The sequence below is a fragment of the Gymnoscopelus braueri genome, assembly GCF_963280865.1.
Source record: "Gymnoscopelus braueri genome assembly, chromosome: 9".
NCBI lineage: Eukaryota > Metazoa > Chordata > Actinopteri > Myctophiformes > Myctophidae > Gymnoscopelus > Gymnoscopelus braueri.
This window is the reverse complement of record NC_137610.1, coordinates 22,732,994-22,744,718: the sequence shown is the minus strand read 5'-3', so window position 1 is coordinate 22,744,718 and position 11,725 is coordinate 22,732,994. Positions and strand designations below refer to the sequence as shown.

Below are 11,725 nucleotides of genomic sequence, written 5' to 3'. Positions count from 1 at the left end.
GTTCTCACCCCCGACCCTAAACACTGCAATCTGCACACATAAACCTGCAATGCCAAATCACCTCTTCTACCGATTAGTCACCTGCTCTCTTTCGCCGACTGTTCTGTATTGGGTGATGGGCAGACACTGAAACAGAAAAGGAACGCCCTGTAAGGTTTATGCAAACAGTTATCGTTTGACAGGAAGATAATGCGTGTTATAAGAATCCAGTGAGACAAAAGATTCATGCAGTTAACAGGGGATAACAGTGTATTACTGTAGGAAATGATGTCACATCTATGTCTCAGGATGACTCGCAGTCTGCAGCCAATCACCTATACCAATGAAACCAGCAGTGATATGATTCAACAGGGTGCTAAGAGTGCAGAGTCATGAGTAATATCTGTGTGGCAAAGGGAAGGAATGAACAGGGCTGAAGGTAAAAAAATGCATATCGTCAAAGAGGACTGTATTATGGCTTCAAACTAAATGTACATTGAACACATGCGCGGTAACGCTTACTCCCTTTATTGCCAAGTAGACAGGTAGATCACGCAATACCCTTGTTGGAAACTGCACAGAAAATATGCAAAAGATCACAACATATTTGTGGCAATAATGTATGCGCTTAAAACATGTTTCATGGTACACCATACATGTGTTTATGAGGTGTTTCACCACTTAAACCCTATACACTTTGTTGTAGGTCAAATAGTGAAAATAGCCAATCCACAAGCACATAATGAGCCACGTCGAGCTGTGCTGAGTTTGTAGTTCGGTTATTTTTGCAGAATGTTCACCGATTCTCACAGAATGTTCACCTATTAGAATGCCCAGAATACGGACACTAGGGTTCATGTGTTTAATATGAAATGGATTCATCTTCGCCACAAAGTATGATCTACTCACGCCACACCATGTTCAGTAAACCTAATAATGGGAATATGTCCTGTTATAGGGAACAAACACTGAAGGACAGACTGAAACATTGTCTAACATGAAAGTGTGTGAGATAACTGATATGAGGCAGTGCAGGAAAAGACTTTCACTTCAAATGTCACTATGTGTACAGTAGTATTGTCTAAAAGCAGGGGTAGAATCTGCTGAATGGCTACTGGACATCTGGTGGCTATTGAAAATCTGGTCAAATGATTGTGTGTGTGTGTGTGTGTGTGTGTGTGTGTGTGTGTGTGTGTGTGTGTGTGTGTGTGTGTGTGTGTGTGCGTGCGCGTGCGTGCGTGCGTGCGTGCGTGTGTGTGTGTGCACGTACGCGTGTGTGCGTGTGTGCGTGTGTTTGCCTCTAACTAAATAACTTTAATGTAACGAATAGAGCTGGACTCACTCGGGTGTGACTCATCTGCATCTGCTGTCTTCTTGTGGGAACATTGTGATGTGAAGTGTGTGAAATGAAGATGTAGCTGTTCTTGGCTGAATAGCTGGTTGCAACCCGTTTGATTGTGCTTCACATCACAAGGACTCCATTCCACTGAAATGCCATCAACTGCGTCAATTTGAATCGAACGCAGTCTACAATTTGTTTATATTGTGCTGTCATGGACTCTGTCACCAAAATATTGAATTCATTAATTGGTAGACTCATGATGTCGACCTGTGCGACCCCTACTCCGGGGCACAGAGGAAAAACATTTCCATTTTCCTCATCTCCTTCACCGGATTAACCTCCCAACCGTTTTGAAGAAATAGGCTATAGTTAATTTAATTGCCATGACAACAGACACTGGTTGGCACACGATCCCTCTGTTAAAAGCCTGATTTATACTTAGTTGCACGCGAGTGTCGCACACTGAAAATAGCAAGAAGTGAGCTTGTGGATCTGCTATTTCCGGGGTGTGCCACCATAACAGGCTTTAGATTACACAAGACACTAAATGCATTTAAAAGCACTTTATCACTTGTAGCACAAAAGTGTGTGAGAGCATGTTGCAGGCCCACGTAGGTAACACAGCTCTGCTTAAATTGAGTTTCTGTAAACCAGTGGTTCTCAAAGTGGGGTCCAGGGACCCCCAGGGGTCCTTCAGGGGGTTCCCAACCAAATAAGTTACTGCATCAAAGTTTTACCATGTCGTGATGTGAAAAAGTTGGAATAAATTTGAAAAAGTTTAACCCATATCTTCCCTTATGGGGGTCCCTGGCACAAAAGATATTATCAGATGGGGGTCTGCGGCCAAATACATATCAATCTGGGGTTCCTTGACATGAAAATGTTTGAGAACCACTGCTGTAAACTACCAGACGTTCACGTTGAGGTTGTCCCAAATAAATGGGAATCTTGGTGGTAATGGTGAGACTGAAGTTGTTGTGCAGGGATCACATATTTTGTCTGTTATACAATACGTAGTGTAATGTCATTCAATAAAATAAAATACAATAAAAGTTAGTAGTGAAATAGTTGTTGTTTTTATGCCTCCGCTGGTGACAGTTGTGGCCGGAGACATTCTGGTTCCGGGTTGTCCGTCCATCTGTCCGTCCATCCGTTTATCTCAGGAACGCCTTGAGGGAACTTTGTGACGTTTGGCACAAACATCCACTTGGACTCAAGGATGAACTGATTATACGTAGGTGGTCAAAGGTTAAAGGTCAAGGTCACTGTGACCTAATGTCTGTCCCAAGTCTCCAAACCTTGTGAACAAGATATATCTCAGGGAATATTTCAGGGAATTCCATGGCATGAATCAAGAACATAATGAGACATAAAGGAAAAAGAAGTAATAATAACAATAGTTTAAAAAAGAATGTAATAACAAATACATAATAATATAAAATACTGGCTGTAATGTAAGGGTTTTGTCCTAGACAGGTACAATAGCTTATCTTTTAGCATCAGTTTTCAAAGGTATAATTGCTGTGCAGATACAATATCTATCCCATAGCAGCAGTATTCAATCAAATGTGCAAAAAGGAGGCATGCACATAGAATGAGAGTCACCATTTCATTATTTTGTATTCCTATGTTTTAGTTTTTCTCCATGTTCTCACTAATAGGACTCTGACAGCTGCCGGGGAAAAACTCAAGTACCAGAAGTAGCAATGAGACAACTTGAATTAATATTTAATCACATTATAAAATAACAATCTCAGTTGGTTACCTTCACTTTAACCACTTTGGGATAGTAGATCTGTACATTTACGTAATATTAAATTATATATACTAGTAGATTATAAGTAGCAAGACCATATTCAGAAATACATATTTACTATATCCGGCATTCAACATTTTACTTGAATAAATGTACAAAAGTATTGGCATCAAAATATACTTGCTGCACCAAACGTAAAAGTATACTCATTATGCAGAATGGCCCATTTCACAATCATATTGGATTATTGTAGTAATACTGTACATTATTGTGTTAATTGTTTTAATGTTGCAGCTGGTAAGTGTGGTGCTGATTTTAATTAGCCTACTTGTACTGCCTAACCTATACATAATAATCATTTATCACTTAATGTATGTTTAGATTTAATCATCTAAATCTCCAAATTATTCTGACTAAAAGCTCTAAAATAATTGTAGTGGAGAAAAAAAAGTGCAATATCTGCCTCTGAGATGTAGTGGGGTGGAAGCATAACGTGTCAAAAGGAAGAAATACATAAAAGTATCACAGAATTAAATGTACTTACTTTCCAGCACTGGGTATTTAATTTGGGTTTTTGTTGTTGTTGTCTTAATTTCTGACTACGACTACAAGTACCAGCATGCACCGCGGCGGCTGTCAGACAAGTCGTGTACTTACTAGCAGATCACAGGCTGACAGACGGGCTGGCTTCTTGCTCTGTAAGTTATGTTTGTTTCAGATACTCATACGTTGCGTATGGCGCACCACTTTGACTTTGATCATGCCAGTGTTTGGTAAGAGAACACGTACTTTGTTCGCTGTGTGGATGGTGTTTCTCACTAGTGCTGTTAGCGCAGTAGATATATAGCAGTATGTTAGCCATAGCGTCACCTTGCTAGCTCAAGCTCAACCACAGAGCCTCACAAACACTTAGTTGGAGGTTTAAAAGTCCTAACTCTGAGAGGGGTACATGGGTTAGGGTTACACTCTGGGAGGGGCACAAATGGAACCAGATGGACATCTGGCTCCATGTACATGTGAGTTACTGCATGGAGTTAAGTACATGGAGCCAGATGTCCATCTGGTACCATTTGTACCCCTCCCAGAGTTACACATAGGTAAGGGTCCATTTGGTTCCACTTGTATGCTCACGGACAATGTGTCTTTCATCCAATGCAGCTTCCATCATGGACCAGGACAGCAACAACTCAGAGGTGCGTGCGTGCGTGCGTGTGTGTGTGTGTGTGTGTGTGTGTGTGTGTGTGTGAGACTGTGTGTACATTTGTGACACTGTGTGTGTACATTTGTGACTGTGTGTGTACATTTGTGACTGATGCTTTGACAGCTGTGGCCCGTTCACACCAGGGGATTAAGGGTACCCCTCGCTGGGCAGCTGTAATATCTTTGTATAATACGCTTGTGTGTGCTGTCATGTATATGCACAATATATCCTCAATTAAATGCATGAGTTGCCACTTGCCAGCAACCGGTAGAGCAGCAGTTCTATGCAAATACTGTTATTGAGTCGTGAGATTTGACTGGGGGATAATCTTTGACCTCATGGTGCATTGGTGCTGTTGTAAGATTTGTTGTCACGATGAATGTTGTTCTTATACGTTGCCACATTTTGACAGGATGAGTCAGTCGGGCCTTCAGAAGAGCCCTCAGAGGATGAATTGCCCAGCCTTCCCCCAGGACTATGTAAGTTCCTCATATCTGAGCGATTGCCTTGTTTTTCAGTGTAGCATGAAGGCATAAGCTGCTCCGTCACAGATGTTGTAATACGTGTTTACAAAAATAAAAAACAGTTTGCTTTGTCATTGCCTCAGGCCTACTGTACTGCTACTGTAGGTAGAAAAAAAGTATGTCACTCTGAGAGTGTACAAATGGAACCAAATAAATAAACCCATAAGGTTCCATGTGGTTCCATTTGCACACTCTCAGAGTTAAATTAACACTGTGGACTTTATATAGAAAATTATTGAAAAAAACGTTTCAAATGGGGGTACTAAGGCCTAATGCATATAAAATTGGGGGTCCTTGAAATTCAGCAGATTGAGAATCACTGTCCTAGACTCCTAGGTCATGTGTGACTGTCATGTCCTGACTGTGTCTCTCTGTCCTGGTGTGAAAGCTGAGGCTGAAGCGGTGGAGCTGCTGTGGCAGGTTCGAGCCCAGCGACGCCAGTCTTCCCCCGACCTCCCTGAGACGGTCACCAAGCTGATTGCCCCCGACGGCAGCGTGCTCTACCTGGTGGGCACCGCCCACTTCAGCGACAGCAGCAAAAAAGACGTTGCTTTGGTGGGTCTCTCTTTTCAAAGATTTAAAAAATACGTATGCACAACAAAACTATATACAGTAAAGTTGCAGTGTACATACGTTAGCAAGAACATGCAGGCCTGCTTACAGTTAGACCGGTGCTTGATGATCTGAGAGGTTGTATGTAGCCAAGTAAGCGTATCAGAGATGTATGCAGGAGATGTATTCATTGGACTAATGGAGATCTAAACACTGTCCCCTCCCCTAGACGATCCGTGCGGTGCAGCCAGATGTAGTGGTGGTGGAGCTCTGCCAGTATAGGGTGTCCATGCTGAAGATGGACGAGAGCACGTTGCTGAAGGAAGCCAAGGACATCAACTTGGAAAAGGTCCAGCAAGCCATCAAACAGGTCAGTTTTACCAGAGGGTGTGAAGAAGTCATGGAGGAGGGGGGGCGGGGCAGAGCGTGAACACATCCAGTGTTCATGCACTTATTTGTAACTCTGAGGTGGGTATAAATGTAATCAAGGGGGCGCCGATGGCCTAGTGTTTAAGGCGCATACCACATCGTCGCTGTGCGACTTTTGCTGCGTGTCACTCCCTCCCGTCTCTCTCTCCCCGTTTCCTGTGCTATCCAAGGCAGAAAAGACCCATAACCGCTCTTATCCTGTAGCGTGAAGCAACACTAGAGAACAACAGCCGTTAGCTCAATAAATATTGATGAGATGATGAGAGATGAGAGTCCTTTGTTTGCTGATGCCAAATACAGTTTTATGCCTAAAGGTGCGTTCACAGACAAGACACAACTGTCTTGAGCAATGCAATTCAATATTAAGTCAATGAAAAGATGCAGCATCAAGCAATATTTTGCTTCTGCGCCTGAAGCAAACAGCATGTCAGCTACAGTAAAGCTGGCAGTATACTTCCAAAGAAGTCAAACTTTTTTTGGCCTGCCCGAAATCAAACAAGTTCTCTTAGGATGAAATTGGTTTATACTTGATGTGGCTCTGCTTGCTGCGTGTTGAACTTTAGACCCTGCCCACTGTATACAGCGCTGGAATGGTGATTTTGACACATACAGTAGATCTCCACTCTTTGTTTTCATCACCCTTCGACGTGATTTGATGTAATTTGTCTCTGAGGTTTCGCCATTTCTGGTGACAGACACTGGATAAAGTGTGTGCTATATCTCTCAATTAATTAATTGCCATCAGAGAGGGATTATATAGAAAGCCAACCTTTCTTCAAAACTGTCCATGGTACTTTGCCCGCAGATTGGTGTCATCTGCAGTGTGCCGCTAGTAAGAAAATCTTGAAGGTGCAAGAACTTCTTAAACTAACTTCGGCAAGGCAGTGTGTTTGTTATTTTTTATGCAATTATTTTTTTCTTATTATCTCACTGAACATTGTTTCGGCAAGAAGTACGCTGCAGCCTTAAGTCTTTCCTCTGTCATTCACGTCGTTCATTAATTGTCTCCCCAGTTCTCTTAAAGTATCGGTACGAGGGCTTGGAATTAAGGAAATGCTCAGCTCACCACTCTTGAGAAATGTTAGTTGTATAAAAATGATAGTTTGAACACTTGTTTTCACTGTGAAATTGCAAGCTGGATGGATGTGGAACCTTCTTTGTGTCTTGTGTGTTTGTCAGAACGGGGTGATGTCTGGCCTGATGCAGATCCTGCTGCTCAAAGTTTCAGCTCACATCACAGAGCAACTGGGCATGGCTCCTGGAGGAGAGTTCAGGGAGGCTTTCAAAGAGGTGAGAGAGACACACACACATACATATACATATACATATACATATACATACACACACACACACACCATAAAGACAATCTGGAAACCCATTTGTTCCTTCTTTTTTTTTGCCTCCTTTATTGTGTAAAACAGGAACTCGGGTTTGGCTCCTCCCCTTTCTTCATCCACTTCCTCCCTGTTGCTTTTTTGTTTATTCCTACTAACAACAACATTGCATGTTTAAGGCAGTGGTGCTGAGAGATTACCATAAAGATGACAAATATGCTGTGATGATGTTAACAATTTAATTTTATTCTTCTATTGATGAAAATATAATAGAAGGAATAAACACTGCTGCACAATTCCCTAAAAGATGTTTGGACCATACAGTACATACCTAGTGTGTGTCTTTGTATATTTGTATGCATGAAGTGTAATACTCGCTGCTTTGACCTTTTTCGTCCTATAAAGGCTGGACGGGTGCCCTTCTGTAAGTTTCACCTGGGGGACAGGCCCATCCCTGTGACGTTCAAGAGGGCCATCGCTGCTCTCAGCCTGTGGCAGAAGGCGCGTCTGGCCTGGGGACTCTGCTTCCTTTCTGACCCCATCAGGTATCAACTATCACATTCCCTTGAGAAAGAGGACTTTGTCGCTGTCGGGTGGAAACCTTGTATGTCCAAAACTGTTACTTTTCAGGAAATGGAAAAAAAATAACCTGTGCTCCAATGGTCATTAAATGACGAAAAAACATTAAAAGTGAGATTTGGAGATGCAAGGTTTCTGCCCAACAGCAACGATAGGATATACTGATATTCCTTAAAAGAACACGTACATTCTAAGCTGGGAACAACGGCAAAGCCTAGTTTGTTTATTTTAAGAGAATTACTTTGCATTTAATCATGAATAGATAAACAAATATGCCATATCCTGTCATTCTATGTTTACCTGACTTAGGGGTCCATTTGTACACTCTTCTGAGTTAAATTAACACTGAGGATTTCACTTTCATTCCGTGTTTCAGCAAAGAGGACGTAGAGAAGTGCAAACAGAAGGATCTGCTGGAGCAGACCATGTCCGAGATGATCGGAGAGTTCCCTGCTCTCCACCAGACCATTGTGGCTGAGAGAGACGTCTACCTCACACACACACTACGCCAGGCTGCACGCTGTGTGGAGGCGCCCCCCAATGCCCAGAGTGCGTATTGTTGATCATTTATTCATGTTTTCTACTTGACTGCATCTGCATTGGAGAATAATTTGTGTACCATTTTAAGTATTTGCTTGGATGTTGTTTGTTTAGTTTTTTACATATGACAAATTAAACACACGTGGTGGTTCAAGCCCTGCCTGCACAACCTATCACATTGGGACACATTGTGAGCTTGTAGATATTGCTATTTAGAATTATTTAAGAAAATGTTAGACAATGTTCACTTATAATGTCGTGATATTGCCCAAAATAGGGACAGCTAGTTGAAAGTGGTTAATTGATACATTTTTACCTTGACCTTGTTTGGGACTTTGATATTGATTATAGATGGGGGAATGAGATCCTTTTTTTCTTGTAACAATGCTTTGTTTGCCATTACAGAAGTGCCTGCTGTGGTCGTGGGCGTCGTAGGAATGGGTCATGTTCCTGGCATAGAAAAAAACTGGGACAAGTCACTCAACATTCACGAGATTATGAGGTACGTTTGATGCTATCACAAAGTTATACAGACAATTATAATGGTGTCATCCATCCGTAATAGGGGTGCAACAGTTACTCGAAACGGATTGATTTAATCGATTATAAAAGGTTATCAATAGTCAATAAAATAATCAATTTTCAAAAGTAGCATCTGATCGGCTATGTTTGTGTGACACCGTTGTACGACATATAAACTAGGTCTTAAGTGGTTACTCAGACTAATTGATTTAGTTGATTATTAGAAAATGTATATGAATTTGTTGGTATCGATCAATTAAAGGTAGGGTAAGTGATTTTCTTTGGTTAAAATAAGTGTTAAATAGCTCTATATTCTGATAGTACTCATAGCTATAGAGTGTTCAGTAAAAGGAGTCTCTCCAGCTCTTTATAAAACAGAAAATGCGTTTTCGTTTCCAATTTTATCCAATCAGGATAGAGAACTCAATCAGGATATAGATTAAACAAGTGAAATTGGAAGTGATGACACTAAGAAATGAGCAGGCAAAGTTGGAACTGGAACACTATAAAAATGAAGCTTAAAAATGGGTACTTTCTCCTGATTGGCTGAGATTTTGACACCTACCAGAAAATGTATTTTCTGTTTATTAAAGAGCTGGAGAGACGGGGAGACTCCTGTTACTGAACAAACACTCTATAGCAATGATTACTATCAGAATATAGTGCTTTAACCTTTTAACAAAATACTTTTTGTTTTAACCCAAAAATATCACTTACCCTACCTTTAATTAAAATAGAAAAAATCTGTAAATTTTTTACAGCATCTCTTTCTGTCTCTCGTTCTTCCTCAGTGTTGCGCCTCCGTCGCGATTCGGCTGGGTTTTTCGCACGGTCCTCAAGGGTGGCATGATGGGAGTGCTGGGGTATGCCTGCTACCGTGCTGGAGGGAGCATTGGCAGAGCGCTGCTGTCTATACCTGCTGTTCGGTCTCTACTGGAGAACCTGCAACCACCCCCTGTTTGACCGTGGCCCCTTTGTTTCCCCTGACCCCCTACGTCTGTGACAAGACCCTCTGATTATTGAAACAATGCATTTATCACCAATGGCCTTAACAACAAGAGGGCGGGGAGGGCTGGGGTGGATGAACTAACAAGGACCTCAAGAACCTCCTCCCGCCTCGTATCAGTGTCCCTGTTGACACGACAGGGCAGTACTGCCAAAGAAACCATGACAGTACTCTGCTTTTTTTTATTAATTGTTTTGTTTCTGCAAACTTTTTTTTGTTTATCCTGTTTTGCTTGGGTTTTGTAACGTTTACAAATGCTATTAATTCTTTACATTTATATATACCCCCCACATTCCTTATATTGACTTGGAACATTTTAAGACGACTCATCATGACTCAGTAAGAGGCACACGTTTTACATGACATGAGCTTTGCTTTGAGCTCCATCTTGTGGCTTCTTGAGGTATCGCCTTCAAAGACGCAGCCTAATGAGACTGAGAAGATTTTTTGAGAGGCCCACTTTTATAAAGGCTCTATTTTTTTTGTAGATCCTTGGATACTGGCACCAACCAAAGGTTTACTCATTGGCTCATTCAGTATATGCATCACTTTATAAGTGATTGGGTAGAATGATATTTGATAAGATACCAAAATATGCATAATGGTTGTCCCCTGATCTTGAATTTAGCCATGTGCTTTAGAAACGGTTCCTTTTATAGTATACATGTTTTATAACCCTGGTAAAAGTGCCAACCCGTTTAAAATTATAATTTTTGCTTTTGCATTAGTTTGTTGGGAAAGCAATCTACTGTAGTTTCTCTGTTCTTAAAAGTAATATATTATTTCTAGGCCACCAACAAGATTAACTTAACAGTCATTCATTTCCTCTATGCACTGTCTTGCTTGCCACAACAGACAAGTGCCTCATATCGCAATTCTAAAGCCTGAGTTATACTTAGTTGTGCATCATGTCTCGCACCAAAAATGCCAGATCTACAAGCTCATGTGCTGCGATGTTGTGAGCTTGTTTGTTAGTCTCGCAGTGCCAGACAACTACCGGTATTCCGCAATCTCTGAATGCTATATACAGTCTGGAACTACACCTCCCGAAAGCCAAGAAAGGAAGCTGTCATCTGTTAGTCATTTCCGTTAACGGAAATACATTTTTAAATATCCTTAAAACATATTTATGAATTCCCATTTCTGATAAGCAGCAAGCTATATTTCTGCTTTGACTAATTTGATTTACAGGACAGATTTGTTTTACTGCAAAGACAAAACGGAGACGGGGAGGATGCAGGACATCCCGCTTTACTCCAGGATCGTTTTCAGAGCTTCAGTTGCACAGACTGTATGACGGAAGCATTTCAAAACGGTGGTAGTCCAACAGTCTGGCTCGAGAGACTGAGCTTGTAGATCTGCCATTTTTGGTGCACCTAAGTATGAATCAGGCGTAAGGGCTCATGAGTTTCTGGGGTGGGGGGGCTGAAAAGGCAAAAGTGGATAAATATATTTATACATATTCCTGAATACTGAATTGGATATGTAGATAACGTATGTAATATTACATTGCTATTTTTAATGAATTTTTCATAATGTTGGCTTGTGTCGCTGTATGTGTGGACGTTTAGTGATGTGTTGCCTCCCTCATTGTGAACTGAAATGGTATCACGGTCTCTCAACACCTGCTTTGAGCTGAAACTTGACCTGGTTGGCTTGAACATGCCTCAGGACCAGCAGTTGACTTTGTGAGCATTTTGTACATCTGATACAAGACCTCTTTTAACCACTTGAACCCCAGCATCCGTATTATGCGGGTAAACATTTGCCAAAGATAGCAGATCTAAGCTTGTAGATTGGCTATTTTTGGAGAGATGGAGAGATTTGGTGTAGATGGAAAAAATTACATTTGCAACTCGGGTCCGTTTCACTAAGACTAAAGGGCTTGAGTGGTTAATACGAGGAACATTCAAATGTATGCTTTAAACACAAATGTCTAACTTTTTACTAACGGTCCATAC

The 11,725-nt window shown here is 41.3% G+C and overlaps 1 protein-coding gene across 2 annotated transcripts; it reads left to right on the top strand.

The window, feature by feature from the left end:
• The first annotated feature begins 3,707 nt into the window (after positions 1 to 3,707).
• On the top strand, positions 3,708 to 11,304 carry trabd (TraB domain containing). Of its 2 annotated transcripts, none has more exons than XM_080436752.1 (10): positions 3,708 to 3,775; positions 4,236 to 4,270; positions 4,691 to 4,757; positions 5,191 to 5,357; positions 5,584 to 5,724; positions 6,963 to 7,073; positions 7,523 to 7,662; positions 8,073 to 8,245; positions 8,642 to 8,738; positions 9,550 to 11,304. In XM_080436752.1, the coding sequence occupies exons 2-10, from the start codon at positions 4,244 to 4,246 to the stop codon at positions 9,719 to 9,721; spliced, it is 1,095 nt and encodes a 364-aa protein (XP_080292878.1). In that variant the 5' UTR covers positions 3,708 to 3,775; positions 4,236 to 4,243; the 3' UTR covers positions 9,722 to 11,304. The 2 variants fall into 2 exon arrangements, with proteins under 2 accessions (XP_080292878.1, XP_080292877.1); XM_080436751.1 differs by having other exon boundaries at positions 3,749 to 3,850.
• The last annotated feature ends 421 nt before the right edge of the window (positions 11,305 to 11,725 follow it).

Coding starts and splice junctions, on each gene's coding strand:
- trabd (XM_080436751.1), top strand. Junction 5,358..5,583: donor GCAAAAAAGACGTTGCTTTG/GTGGGTCTCTCT, acceptor CCCCTCCCCTAG/ACGATCCGTGCGGTGCAGCC. Junction 7,663..8,072: donor TTCCTTTCTGACCCCATCAG/GTATCAACTATC, acceptor TCCGTGTTTCAG/CAAAGAGGACGTAGAGAAGT.